At 42.1% G+C, this 13,565-nt stretch overlaps 1 protein-coding gene across 6 annotated transcripts in view; it reads left to right on the top strand.

The window, feature by feature from the left end:
* Positions 1-13,565, top strand: part of mast4 (microtubule associated serine/threonine kinase family member 4) — an 81,201-nt gene that overhangs the window by 35,775 nt on the left and 31,861 nt on the right. For 5 of the 6 annotated variants that reach the window (XM_068706544.1, XM_068706543.1, XM_068706545.1 and 2 more), the window contains one exon: positions 3,203-3,234. In XM_068706544.1, the coding sequence (XP_068562645.1) occupies positions 3,203-3,234 (32 nt within the window). Of the gene's footprint in view, positions 1-3,202; positions 3,235-8,873; positions 9,168-11,062; positions 11,144-13,565 lie in introns of those variants that run through there. The other variant, XM_068706548.1, reaches the window with a different exon arrangement.

Here is a 13,565-nt window from a genome sequence, read left to right as displayed (position 1 = left end):
ATAAACCATCTCAGGTTCATCGTGTCACAATTGTTATCTCTCCGGCGCTGAGAAGATTACTGGATAAACAATGATTAAACAAACAAGGTTTACTTTCATCGCCGGTTTGTTCTCCTGACGGACAACTTTTGAAGATGAAAGCTTTTCACGCAATTACTCTGTTTGCATCGCCTGTTTGACAGCTTTGAAACCTCTTAGGGTTCATACAAATGAATGGAAATACTTGTCTTTATGCTAAGCATTATGCTCACTTTGAAAAACACACATGGGGGCTATTATTTCAATCTTGGATGTCGTCAAAAGTTTTGTTTGTTTGTAATTTTGGCACGGAACTCAAGCCTCAAGGCTAGCTAGATATCATCAGTAAACTATTACCTTTAGACGAAGGACTTAATTGAAAAATGTAAGGTTTGTGTTTTATTTCAAACTGTTATTTAGACGTAGAATCCTTTGAGAAAATGCTGAACCAACAATAATCCAATTAAATAAGTTGTTTAAAAAGAAAAATGCATCACTCTAAACTCCACTGCATGTATATTACTATCTAAAGAGATTAAAAAGGCAGTGCAAGGGAATATTCACAAATCAAAAGTTGATTTACACAATAGGTACGCAGAAAGAAGTGACAAGTCTCTCATTGAATGGGTTCCTCCTGGCCGGTCTTGGTGCTCTTTATATTGCAGAGTCCATGACATTAACACTCAGCTCAGGCTCCACTCCGACACATGAAGAGAAATGTCTGTCAGGAATTATGAAGCGAAGCGGTGGAAAAAAAAAAGAAAAAAAGAAACACGTTTCCACGATGTCTGCTAATGCTGCCGAGGTTACCCACCATGATAGGAAACACCACGGCCTTTAAATCCTCCTCGTGGAACTGGTCAGCACTAATACGGCGATAGAGGTGTGACAGAGATGCTCAATGAGATAAAAATACAAAAAGTAAAGCTGCATTACGAGGCGGACCCCGCCACTGACGATGAAAGGTACAAGAGGCAATTACAAAATGTGAATACATTTTTCAAAATGTCAAAGAAAAAGTAAATGGATTTAATGAGTTTGAGGATTTGAGTGGCAGGTACAGTAGTGGGCTTTAATGTCGTTAACTAGAGCTATCATCATTCCTTTCATGTTTTTGGGGAAGATCTATACGCTCAGAGCTTCTGCTATTAAGGTTCTGCTGTCGTTTGTGGTGTTGCTTTGCTGGAATACGCGCATTTATTTGGTTTTGTTTATACCAGAAAACCTAATTTCGGGGGGAAAAAGACAAACCCAAACTTAAGTCAGCGGGAGAGCTGGCGTTTGCGTGCGTCTCACCACTCCGTTTCATTAAAACCATGTCACACGATGCACTTTGAACGCGCTCGCTGTCGCTACTGTTCCGCTTTCTCTACACGAGCGTCGCTTACTCAGAAAGCTGTCAAAAAAAGGTGTCGAGCGTCAAAAGCGTAAATAAGCAAAACATTTATTCCTCTCTAGGTAAATGTCTTCCAGAGGGCTGAATTGATTTCACGTGTTCAATGAATCCGTTTACTATCATCATATTTTTATTTATTTTTTTTATCTCAGATTGCCGTTGTTGTAGACTTCCCTCTGTTGTTCGGTGGGCTGTGATTGGTGGATATCCCACAACTGTAAGTCATTCCCTGCTGGTAATTAGTGTTGTGTGAGCTGCGGTCGCGTCTCCCAAGGAAGCGCTGTGCCCTTGGTCTTCAGCAGGCAGCAGGGGAGGCCAGACATTAAGCCCTAATTGATAGCAAAGGGAGAGCGGGGCTTAGCACTGTTTCTGCTGACTGGAGCAGCCAATACACATCTACTCAATGTCCCACACCGGTGGAGACAAAGGACCTCGCCCTTATCGCCTTGTTATTGGACAATGAAATGTCTGATGATCAAATCAGTGGGATTTGTAGTCGCAACATAAAACTGATCCAGAGCCTGCTTGTTTATCGGTGCTCTCTCTCTTTTTTTTTTTTTTTTTACAGCAAGAGAACAGACCCAGTGAGGAGAGATTAGAAATAATCAGAGCTGGAGGGCTTTGGAGGGAAATGTCGCGAGGCCGATAAAACAACTTGATTCTTTACAAGAAGCCACTGTAATTACACAAACGCTTGTGTTTAACTCTGTGGGGGGGGTGAAGCGATCGTCCGTCTCTGCGGCTGATGTTTCCACGCCGCACAAATCCACAGATGCTGCAGCAGCAGCACTTGTGACCCGATGTAGTTTTACTCATTCGTTCCTGACAGATTTTTTTTTTTAGAGAAATGTGTTCTTTGGTGTGTCTTAATTGATTTTGTCATTTTACTTTCTGTGAAGCTGAACAGCACAGTATTATCCTTTTTAGTAAGAACCTTGTGAGAGCGCCTAATCCCTCAAGAAATCAATGAGGGTATTGTTGGTGCTTTGTTACGCACAGGAAACCCTGACCTCTGTGCTGCTCCGCCTTCTGCAGTTGACTTCAGCAACATTTACAGTATTGTCTTTGATGCAATGAACTAACGGCAGATAAACATGCACACGTCAGGTTTCCCTCCGGTGTCTTTCTTCAGACTTGTGGTCCAGTTCTGTGGGACGAGCTGTAACAGTGTCACACCTGCTCTGTTTGTGAGGCTGTAAAGATGCAGCTGCAGCAGGAGCAGGCGAGTGAGTTGTTGGTTATTCTTGAACAGAACATCAATCTCCTCCTTATTGTTCTCTGTATTTATTTTGGTCTCTGAATTTCAAAGTAGTTTGAGTGTCCTTCATTGATTTGTGGTGTTTCTGGAGCTACAATTACACTGTTTACTAGAGCAGGCTTACTGCTCGTCATTTATATAAACGTGTGGGCAATATATCAATATTATATCAATACCGTGATCTTTGTCTTAGATTTTAGGTAACATTGCACAAGTGTTTGCATTACAGTAAAGGGATCAAGCTACCAGCTGTTCTACCTGTTCTATTGTTTGCTTTTTTTTCGATTTCCAACGTGGACCTCGGTGTTTAGATAAGACGCCATTATATCATCACATCGGTAACATCCACTCTACAATAAACTGCTATGTCTTACACTGCTTTCTGCATAAATAACCAAGCAACCTTTGAACATGTCGTGTGTGGTGAAGTGGCTTTCTTTTCTCAGTGTTTGTGGAGGTGCACATGAGGATTATCGACGTGTTGGTTTAGATTTGTTTTGTACTTAAAACTCTTTTCTTCTCCTTTACAGAAAGAGCTGAGTCTTCCTAGAAGAGGCAGTTTGTAAGTACCCAGATGTGTGTCACACACAGACATCTGCTTTCAATTCACCCGGAACATCCAGTTGTCACTCTAATGTGTCGTTAGTGCAGATACTCAACTTAGCTGAAGTAATATTTGCATAAAGGTTTGTGTGTATTTGTTCGGTTTGGGTTAAAGTCTGTAAATTTGGTACAAATATACAACTTTGACAGCTCAGCTATATGCTAATGTAAATACAGATCAGTATCAAAGTATTATATAAATACAACATATCACAAATAATCAAATATCTGCTCATAGTTGTTTCTCTGTGAACAGCACTCAGATAAGACGCTTTGATGAATCATTTTAATATGCAGCATTAATGCCGATGGTATTGTGACTCATCCAGTTTGCTGGCTCAGAAGTGATGACGCCTGCATGATGTTTGGATTCAGAGACTCTGACTTTGTGTTCTCATGATTATTCACGAGTGGGTGTCCATTAATCACATTTAATTGGCTGCAAAAGTGATTTTAAATCAGCGTCCCGATAAGCAAAATGCTATTTAGTTTGAATTCTCTAATGGAATTTGTTAAATATGCATACTTAGATTCATAATGTAGGTAGTATTCCTTTTTTTTTTTATTCTCCTGTAGATTGATAATAATGGAAAATGTACATAAATAAAGAATAGATACAATAAGTGAACAAGAAGAAACACATCTTAGATGGATTTAATAATTACTTTGACAGCAAAGTCTACAGTCCTCTCAACTTCTTCTGTTGCCTTCAACAAATATAAATACATCTCTTTTATTATCTCCTATTTCCTTTGGAAATCTCCTCGAGGGACTAGCAGCAGCGGGTCTCTGGGGAGCTTTAAACCCACTACTTCATGATGTATGTCCTGTACTGAGGACAGGACATTCTTCAGCAGTCACCTATTTGTCTGGGATCTGTCTGGATGCAATGGGAGGGATCTGATGAGAACATGAGAACATTTTCCCCCCACACACACCTATGAGGAGTCGTCTTAAGATGTTTGCTTATTACCGTAAATGCCTCCGTGTTGGAGCACAGATTCATTTCCATGTTTTTCAATATTGCTTGATAAATATGATCTGCTTTACATTTGAATCAGTTAGTTTAGCTTTCTAATCAAAAAGTAGATGGATTTGCATTTATTCCACCACAATATGGAAAGCAGAGTGAAATACATAATTCATAATGATCTGTTCTTGTAATGGTTTATTCAGTCATGAGAAAGAGAGGATGTGTACAATGAATTAAACAGCCCTCAGGCTGGCTGGTCAGATTTCTGTTCAATAGAATATTTATACGCATCGTAAAGTGACGACGAGGAACTTTCTCTTTGTGTTGGTGGACTATGGACGAAAAGTGTAGTGTTTCCAGGGGACACTAAAAAATGATGCACACGGCTGGGACATACAGCACATGTTGCTGTTTATGGATTTAGAACTTATTGAAGTCAGCTCTCCGTCATTGCTGTTGGAAAAGCTTCTTCTTCTTCTTCTTCTTCTTCTTCTTCTTCTTCTAATATCTGAATCATGCGATCGCAATAAGTTCATCATCCACAAACGGCAACAACAAGTGTGTCCCAGCCGTGTGCAACACTTTTTAGTGTCCCCTGGAAACCGCTTCCGCCTCCGTCGTGTCGTGAGCTTCTTGCAGCGCCTTTTCCAAATAATGTGAGATCAAATTGATTTTTTTTCTGCGTCGTCAAGTTGGTGAGGATGGGTTTTTTGAAACGCCGAGAACGTGTTGGGTCGTCCGCGGCTCAGAGGGCCAGAGCGGGACGTCCTCGCCCTTTTCCAGCTCCGCCCGTCCGCATGTGGAAGTGTCCTTGAGCGAGACACTAAACCCTAAGTTGCTCCCTTGAGCGCTTTACAGCAGCCCACTGCTCCTCGGTGCTTCGGATGGGTTCAATGCAGAGATCAGATTTTATGAATGTGATGATAGAAATTAAGGTGAAGGTGTTTTTTTATTCATTTGCTTATTGTGTCTCTTTGCATGTGTTTTAATTTGCCGTGCATTTAGTTCTCGGTACATTAAAGATGATGAAATGCATCGTTCATATCCAGGTGAAGGCATAATACACTTCCTGGTTAATCGATTTTGCTTTAGTTTGAAACATTTAATGGCGGAAGAGAAAGATTTACCTTTGACACCTTGCTGCTCTCGCTGGCACCTCACCAGAGGGGGCACCCAGTGTAACAGAGGTGAGCAAGGTGACCAAACGGGCTGCAGTGAGATCACCAACTGCACCGCGTTTATATTTAGAGCGCCGGAGCCTCTGGGGACCTTGGTAACCATAGAAATGGTGTTTTCCATACGACAAAGTTGAGATGGCGGCCTCGAGTTCATCACAACCGCTGTTAATTTAAATGTCTGGGAGTAATTTGTCAAGTTGATAATGAAGTGAGCATCCGTGTTTTGTCAGACTCGCCTCTCTGGGTAGGTGTTACCGCTTTAATCTGTACCTGCTGCGTCGCTCGCGTGCTTCGCGGCGATGTGTGAGACGGGGTGACATGATAATGCGACAGGAGGCGAGTAGGGAACATGGAAACAGAACTTAACTCCTCAAACTCTGCATCCAGTGTCGGCTCAGCGTCATCGACGTGCCGCCCGGTGTCAACGTGACCACGGTCAGCCTTTTCCACAAGCTCGTTACGTCTCAGGATTTATTGTTTAATTATCTGTTCCACAGCCAACGAGAAGGAGTTGGGTTGCAACTTCTCGGATTATGTCATCCGTGGAGTTGTTTTCAACGTGAGTCACTCTGGCTGTGTGATGACTGGAACCTATTTATAGGCTGACCTTAATAACTGGGAGTCTTTCGCTGGGTCCAATCAAATAAATTGGCAACTCAAGGCGCACTCATATAGAGTTGTTGACCATTTTTGTTCAGATTTCTATTTCTTAACTACAGCGCAGCCCGTTGCAGTTTTTGACTGTCGTGCCGTCCAAACCACATGAGCTGCTTTCCGCTGCAACAGGATATCAAAGAGGAATTGTTGACTGTAGATTCTGTTACGATGTCTTTTTACGGTGATATTCAATTCAACAGATGTTGTCAGGAAGGTCATCGCTGCAGATAAAGTTGTTGTCAGAGGTTGGACATTTATTTTTTATACATACACACAATATCTCCTTTTTTGTCTGAATATTCTTAGAAATTAAAAGTTCATTGCTCTTTGAAAAGGTATACTTGCATCATTATGCTAATATATTAGTGGCATAAAATGGTTTTAAAAAATTATAATATCGTTTATCGCAATTATTTGTTATATTATATAGTCCTTGTAGTAACTTCTGATTTTGTGTTTAGCAGAAGACCAACAAGATATTTGTAACTTATCTCTTAAAACAATGTTCATAATGTTTGATGCATTGAAATCAATCATAAGCTCAGTTCACACACTTTGCAACGGCTGCTTTGCCTCCACAGCAACTCTTTCACCTCGTCAACATTTTTGTTATACATTTCAAATTTAAAGCTGCCCAAATCCATATTGGTGAATTAGCAATGGACTACATGACGATGCTCAGTGGGGAAAAGTGTCGCTTGTAAGATAATTATCACCCGACTCGGCATTTCCTCTCAGCTCCACAGAGCTTTTTCACTTCATTGTTTTGGTTTTGCAGACCACACGTTGTTGTTGTTTTGGTTCTTGTTGCACTGCCCCCAAGTGGCCAGAAATGGCTTCATACAAGTTGAAGATTGTGTTTCAGTCGGTCTTATTCGGCTGATTATTTTATGTATTTAATTGTTATTATGGAGGCAGAATAGAATTCATAATGAATACCAGGAGGAACATTTGACAACGAGGTTTTTATTAGTTGCAATGTTTAAAAATCACCACTAGAGCATCATTATCTTTGAACGTATTTTGATTTAGATGCCTTGTGGATAAGTTAGAATATTTTTTGTTTCCCAAAAGAAAAGAAAACCTTCCATAGTCGTTAACAAAACAAACTTTGGTTCAAGATTAGAAGTGGCTGCTCCACAGTGAACATAAAATACATTTCTCCAAGCCCCAATTATAACATTATTTATCTTTTGTTTTTACAAAGTCCTTTGCAACAGTTGCCTCATCGTCTCCTGCAGTATGTGCTTTCATAATGAGACTGTTTAGTTTTTTTCTAATATACGCCAACAATGTATTATTCTTCAGAGTGCTCTGTGAGTGTGACCCTCATTAAACAATATGGTTACAAGAAGTTGCAGCAGCTTAAGACGAGAGCTGTGACATTAATTAAAAGGTGTAAACGTGGTGCATGTGACACTGACTGCAGATCAGAAGACGAGTGAGAAGATGGTGTTCACTGTCCTGAATCCCTAAGAATCAGTCAGCATGCCGTCGCCGAGAGACTGACGTGGGTCTGCCTCTCGTTGCATCGAGGTGGAACTGACTCCAAACGTCTCTGACGGCACATCGTGGTGCAGTCTCTGAACACGTCGTCTCACTAGTCCTTCTGACACAGGCTCCCTCACAAGCTACGATTTTAAAAGTCCGTGAACAATAGTCTTCTTGTTGAACTCACAACGCATGATGAAAAAAAATGTATCGGATTCAAAAGATGAAAGACTTAAAAAGTATCGCTGCATACGGGGCAATATTGTGGACTCTTGACCCGCTTTCTACGTCTTCCTGTGGTCCGGTTCCTGCCTGCACCGACTGGTTCTGCGGTTAATGCAGCGCTTGGTGTCGTCTGCAGTGACTCTTTGCTCCTCAAACATGCTCAGAGTAATAAAGAATTCATTGGTGTAGTGAGTGAGTGAGTGAGTGAGTGAGTGCAGCAGCTGAGTGTTTGTCCGTCCGGGTTGCTTTCTACTCTTCTCCCATCATTCCAGTTTAAACAAAAAGCCTCGTCACACAGCAGCTACTGTACTGGACTCACATAGTAGTGTGAATTATCCCGATAAGACAGTCATGATTCATTGACGCGAGTCATTGATTCATTTTTAATTTTTTTTTGGACTTATCGCGATGTTGAACGAGCTTCTGCAACAACACATGTGGATGAAATGCTTCATGGGAGGTTTTACGAATGATACGCAGCAGCCTCTGGGGTCTGTTGAGTCCCTGCAGGGGCGAGGACACTCTGCTGCGTCATCGTGCTCCATGACTCTGGGTTTCAGTCTTTGACTCCACAATCACAGCAAACACCCACATGCCTCTCTGAGTGGAGCACACTTCATTCTCCCACTTGCCTGTTAAATGTTAGAAACAAATTCCACTGCAGGATGCATGCTTTAGCTCTTCTCTATTGTTTCCTCTGCATGATTTCTTGTATAAGAAGGACCTGAGTGCATTCTGTCTTGCTGTACACTGACTGACGTGGAGTGACAGGTAGTGGTGCATTATGTTTTTTGTTTTTTTCTCTCCATGATGACATCATCCCCGTGCTAGTGGCGACATCGCATCGTGCGGCACGTGCCCCGTGTTAGCATCCTGTCAAGGTGACTGCGTGTTCAGAGGGAGGGGGGGGGACAAAATGTAGCTTTTGTTTGTTGCGTTCATTTTCTGCTACGTAGCAAGTCACCAGCTGGTGGAGGAGGGGGTCAGATACGTGCATGTGTTTGTGAGGGAGCAGGGGGCGTGGCTTAGGGGAGGGAATTGTCCTGCCTCCATGCCCTCCGCAGGCTACTGAGGATCTTATTTGACAGCTTCAAGGTGGGAAGTAGAAAGACCAAAACAAGAAGCGTAGCCCCCCTTTTTTTTCTGATTTTACCCCCTCCCTTTTTTTGTGGGGGGGAGAGAAAACCAATCCGTCTCATCGCACTGTGGTGGCTGGGTTTGGCTCTTTGTCAGTGCAGGGGGTGGGAGGGCGGCAGGCAGGCAGGCAGGCAGCGTGAATGCATATCATGACCACAATAGAGCAAACGAGCACAGTTCAGCCATGAAAGCCCAGCGGGAGAGGCTGAGAATTCCAGGGCTGACGCTAGAGTGAGTATTTTCCTCCGTTATCCTACCGGGGAGGCAGCTCCCCTGCAGTCTGTAGCTTCATCTTTGTGTCATATTTGTTGCTGTCTTTCCCTGTTGCTTGTGCGGCGTTAGCATTAGCAGCAGCAGCTGCATCTGCAGCAGGAAGTCTAATGTCAAATCCTTCACAGCTAGGCAACAGAGGCTTACTTGTGGTTCTGTGTGTGTGTGTGTGTGTGTGTGTGTGTGTGTGTGTGTGTGTGTGTGTGTGTGTGTGTGTGTGTGTGTGTGTGTGTGTGTGTGCGTGTGTGTGCGTGTGCATGTGTGTCTACGCATTTATGTTTTCATGCTTGTGTGTGTGATGGACAGCCAGATAACGTGTCATGCAAAGGAGTGCCGCAACTGCACAGCATGCTTTCTTTGCTGGCGTGACACACTTACATTCACACAGTGCATACGGAGGAAAAACACACACACACACACACACACACACACACACACACACACACACACACACACTCATAACACACCTATGACGAGTGTTTGTTGGATGTGATCATTAAGGCAGTGAATCACTGTGTGTTTACAGGGCAGGTTTCCTCTTTCATCACAGTCATTTGTTTGACTTGATGATTTATTCATTTATTTAGGTCAACAAGGTATTTGTTCTGGTTCCCTTTACAAATTGATGCGTGACTATGTTAAATTGGCTTCAAAACCATTATTTATGCAGATTGTGTGTGTGTGTGTGTGTGTGTGTGTGTGTGTGTGTGTGTGTGTGTGTGTGTGTGTGTGTGTGTATATATATATATATATATATATATATATATATATATATATATATATATATATATATATATATGAAACATATTTTCATATATATATATATATATATATATATATATATATATATATATGAAAATATGTTTCTGATTGTCAACAAATCCCATGAAAAGACCTTGAAAAGACAGCATGAGAGTCCGTCTCTCAATCCTCTTTGACCTCCTTGTCTGTGGCTCTCACCTCCAAGCCCATTGGTTCCTTCTATAGACATTTATATTTTTGTATATTTTCACTCTTCAGAAAGACTAAAACAACCGGCTAGTATAATGCATATGTAATGTATATGCATTTGTGCATTATTTTCCTCAGCAGATTAACCCACATTAGCTGTGCTCTTGAGTATTTACTGCTGCAAGATGATGCATGAAGAGTTGACTCTAAATAAACTACAGTGCCCATGTTCCCTCATCTTAATGAAGGAACATGTCGCCCAGTGCAGCAGTGAGGCTCATTGATGGGTTTTTTAAACAGTGTTTGGACAGCAACGAAAGCTCTCTGGCACAAAGGAATAACGTGTATCAGCCTTTGGATACATCGAACATTCTCGTTCGTAGGAGGCATAGTCATAGTTTGGTTTGGTCTTTTCAGGGAATGTCTTAAAAATAAGAGACAAATCACCAGATTTATCCTTTTAAAAAGTGTTTTGTACTGCATCTGCAGTGAAGTTACTCACCTCTGTGTGACCTCCTGCTCTGCAGTGCCACTGTTCATTTAAAAAAGGGCTCGATCCATGACGTCACATGATAAGGGGAAAGTCTTTGTGTATGATTCAGATGTGTTGAACCTTATCACAATTATACAGTGTGTGAAATGAGTTGAATTAGGTTTGATTTTAGTCTGAATTGAAGCATCTCTGATGTCGAACAAAAGAACCAGAGGAACACCTCGGGAACCTGCTCTTTAAACACAATTGTGGTTCACCTGACAGGGATCATTACTCTTCATGATGCCACTGTCTTCATGTAGGCACAAGCCAGACCTGTGTGTGTGTGTGTGTGTGTGTGTGTGTGGTGGGGGGGTTTCTGTCATGTGTGTGATAAAAGACAACTATTCACTACACTCCATTTAACTTCCAGCCTGACTCCCCGAAGCTTGAGCCCCACTCCCACTAGCCCCTGCAGTCCGTGCAGCCCGCTGCACGCCTTTCATTTCTGGAGGTAAGCGAGAGCTCTTCAGCCTGTGTTGTGTTTCTATAAGAGGCCTGTTGGTGAGCGCTGGAGTCGGTGCGGTCGTCGTGCATCGCGAGGATGTTCCGTTTACCCTCCTAAAATCCTGTGCCATTGGAATGACATTGAAAGAGGACGCTGCTTATGTAATGTTGATAGTGTCACACACACCCCCCTTCCCCCCCTTTCCCCCATCTTGCTCCTCTCTGTTCTGAGGTTTATGCTCCTCTTTCATGTGCTAAGTAGGATTTGTGGCGTTTGCAATACATCAAAGTGAAGAATGGTCTCAATCTGTCTGAATCCCGGCTGGACCGATTCATTTATTGAAAACGGTTAAAAGCTAGTTTTACATTTCACTGCTCATATATCTCCACCAACCATTTTATGATTTAGTATTTCATAATCTGTGTGGATCTTCAGATTATTTTGTGACTTTTTATGACTTTCATCCACATCAGTGATTTCTGAGATCCACTTTTCGTCCACCGAGAAGCTCTGAGTGTCTTTGTTTGGTATTTTTATTTGTTATGCTAAAGCCTCATTTTGGGGTTCACTCTCTAATAGGTGATTAAGGTTGAAGCCATCTTGTTCCGGCTCTGTGTTTATGTTTTTGCTGCTCAAGAATCTTGTATGTTTGCCTGATAAAGAGAGAGTCACCGTCTACCTGGCCGGTCCGTTGGCTTTATTCGAGCTGCTTCTGACCAGATTTTATCAAGACAAATAGTTGGAATGAAACTTGGACTTTTTTTTTTTTTTTCTTCTCCAGCTCATTCAAAACACTCAATATTGAAGAATGTTCGGTATCAATGAATAGCATGAAACACCCACCCATGTGACCGCTGACCCTCTCTTCCTCTGCTCAGCTTTCACAGAGAGGGAAGTGGAGCGTTTAAGTGAGTCAGCTCCGTACAAGAATGTGGACATGTTTTTTTTTTATCTATTGACAATTTCAGTTTTTATTCCATCATGTAGCCATTCAGAAGGTCCAGAGAGGAGATGTTCAGAAAGTGATGCAGTAACCTTTAATCTATGCAGGACATCAGCCTTTATCATGCCACAGTGTTGGACCATCAACGGGACCGTTTGACAGCAGCACTCTGCACCAACATCTGGGAGGAAGGTTGTTCGTTGAAGAATTTCATGACATAGTTAAAGTGACTTTAACGTTATTTTAACATCCCGGGGACATCGCAGTAAAAAAGCTGGCTTACTACTCTCAGATTTAGCCAATTTAAGTGGTTGTTCCAATTGAAAAACATCTGTTTTCTCTTTAAAAGTACAAACGACGGGAGAAAGCGTCTTCTAAGCATCTTCAGATTGATCTGGAGCACACAACTGGTCGGTCCTTGGGTTGTTTACGTGACGTAACGTATCGCTGGACTCTCTCTCTCTCTTTCTCTCTCTCTCTCTCTCTCTCTCTCTCTCTCTCTCTCTCTCTCTCTCTCTCTCTCTCTCTCTCTCTCTCTCTCTCTCTCTGTGTCTCTCTCTCTGTGTCTCTCTGTCTCTCTCTCTCTCTCTCTGTCTCTCTCTCTCTTTGTCTCTCTCTCTCTCTTTGTCTCTGTCTCTCTGTCTCTCTCTCTCTCGGTCTCTCTCTCGGTCTCTCTCTCTGTCTCTCTCTCTGTGTGTCTCTCTCTGTGTGTGTGTGTGTGTGTGTGTGTGTGTGTGTCAGAGTTAATTTTTCTTTGCACATGCAGTATGCAAACCTTTCATACTGCACATACTGTAAATTCATATCTTAGAAGAGCAAAACTAATGTCATTGTTAGAAAGTTGTTTGTTTTAGGACAGAAAACCCAAATGGTTGTTTGTGACGTCTGTGCAGCCGCTGACCTCCCCGTTCATGCTGCTCCATGCAAGTTTGACTTTGAACCAACCGAACCGTCGTTTCTTATGTAGAGCGCAGAAACGGAGCAGAGCCATAATTAGAGTGAAGGCTGTCATGCTGGCCTGTGGGGAGCCGGACTGAACCACTCACAGTCACACACACACACACACACACACACACACACACACACACACACACACACACACACACACACGGTGACTTAATACTGGCAAAGCGATAACATTTTATCTCGTTGGTAGAACCAACGGTTTTGTGCCGGTCCTGATCGCGTTCCTGCTTTTGAACAATGAGGCAGTTATTTGTCATGCTAGACATGCCGATGAGGCCATGTAGCAGAGACATGTTGTAGAAACGCACAAAAAAAAGAAAGTTATTGACAATTATCTTACTTAATCGCTTGTTTTTTGGTATTTTGTCATTTTAAAAATGCTGTTATACTTTTATCTAAATTGCTGGACCATAAATATTAAACCTAAGATTAGGTTATAAATTGCATGTCTTTGTTTTTATTTGCTCTTATGAGGTCGATTTCTATTTCTGTTTAAGCCTGATAAATGTTTTGAAGCTG

Source organism: Cebidichthys violaceus, unplaced genomic scaffold (assembly GCF_023349555.1).
Source record: "Cebidichthys violaceus isolate CVI_PGR_0920_01 unplaced genomic scaffold, fCebVio1.0.p SCAF_12, whole genome shotgun sequence".
Taxonomy (NCBI): Eukaryota; Metazoa; Chordata; class Actinopteri; order Perciformes; family Stichaeidae; genus Cebidichthys; species Cebidichthys violaceus.
The sequence above is the reverse complement of the archived record's forward strand: the minus strand, read 5'-3'. Positions and strand labels throughout refer to the sequence as shown.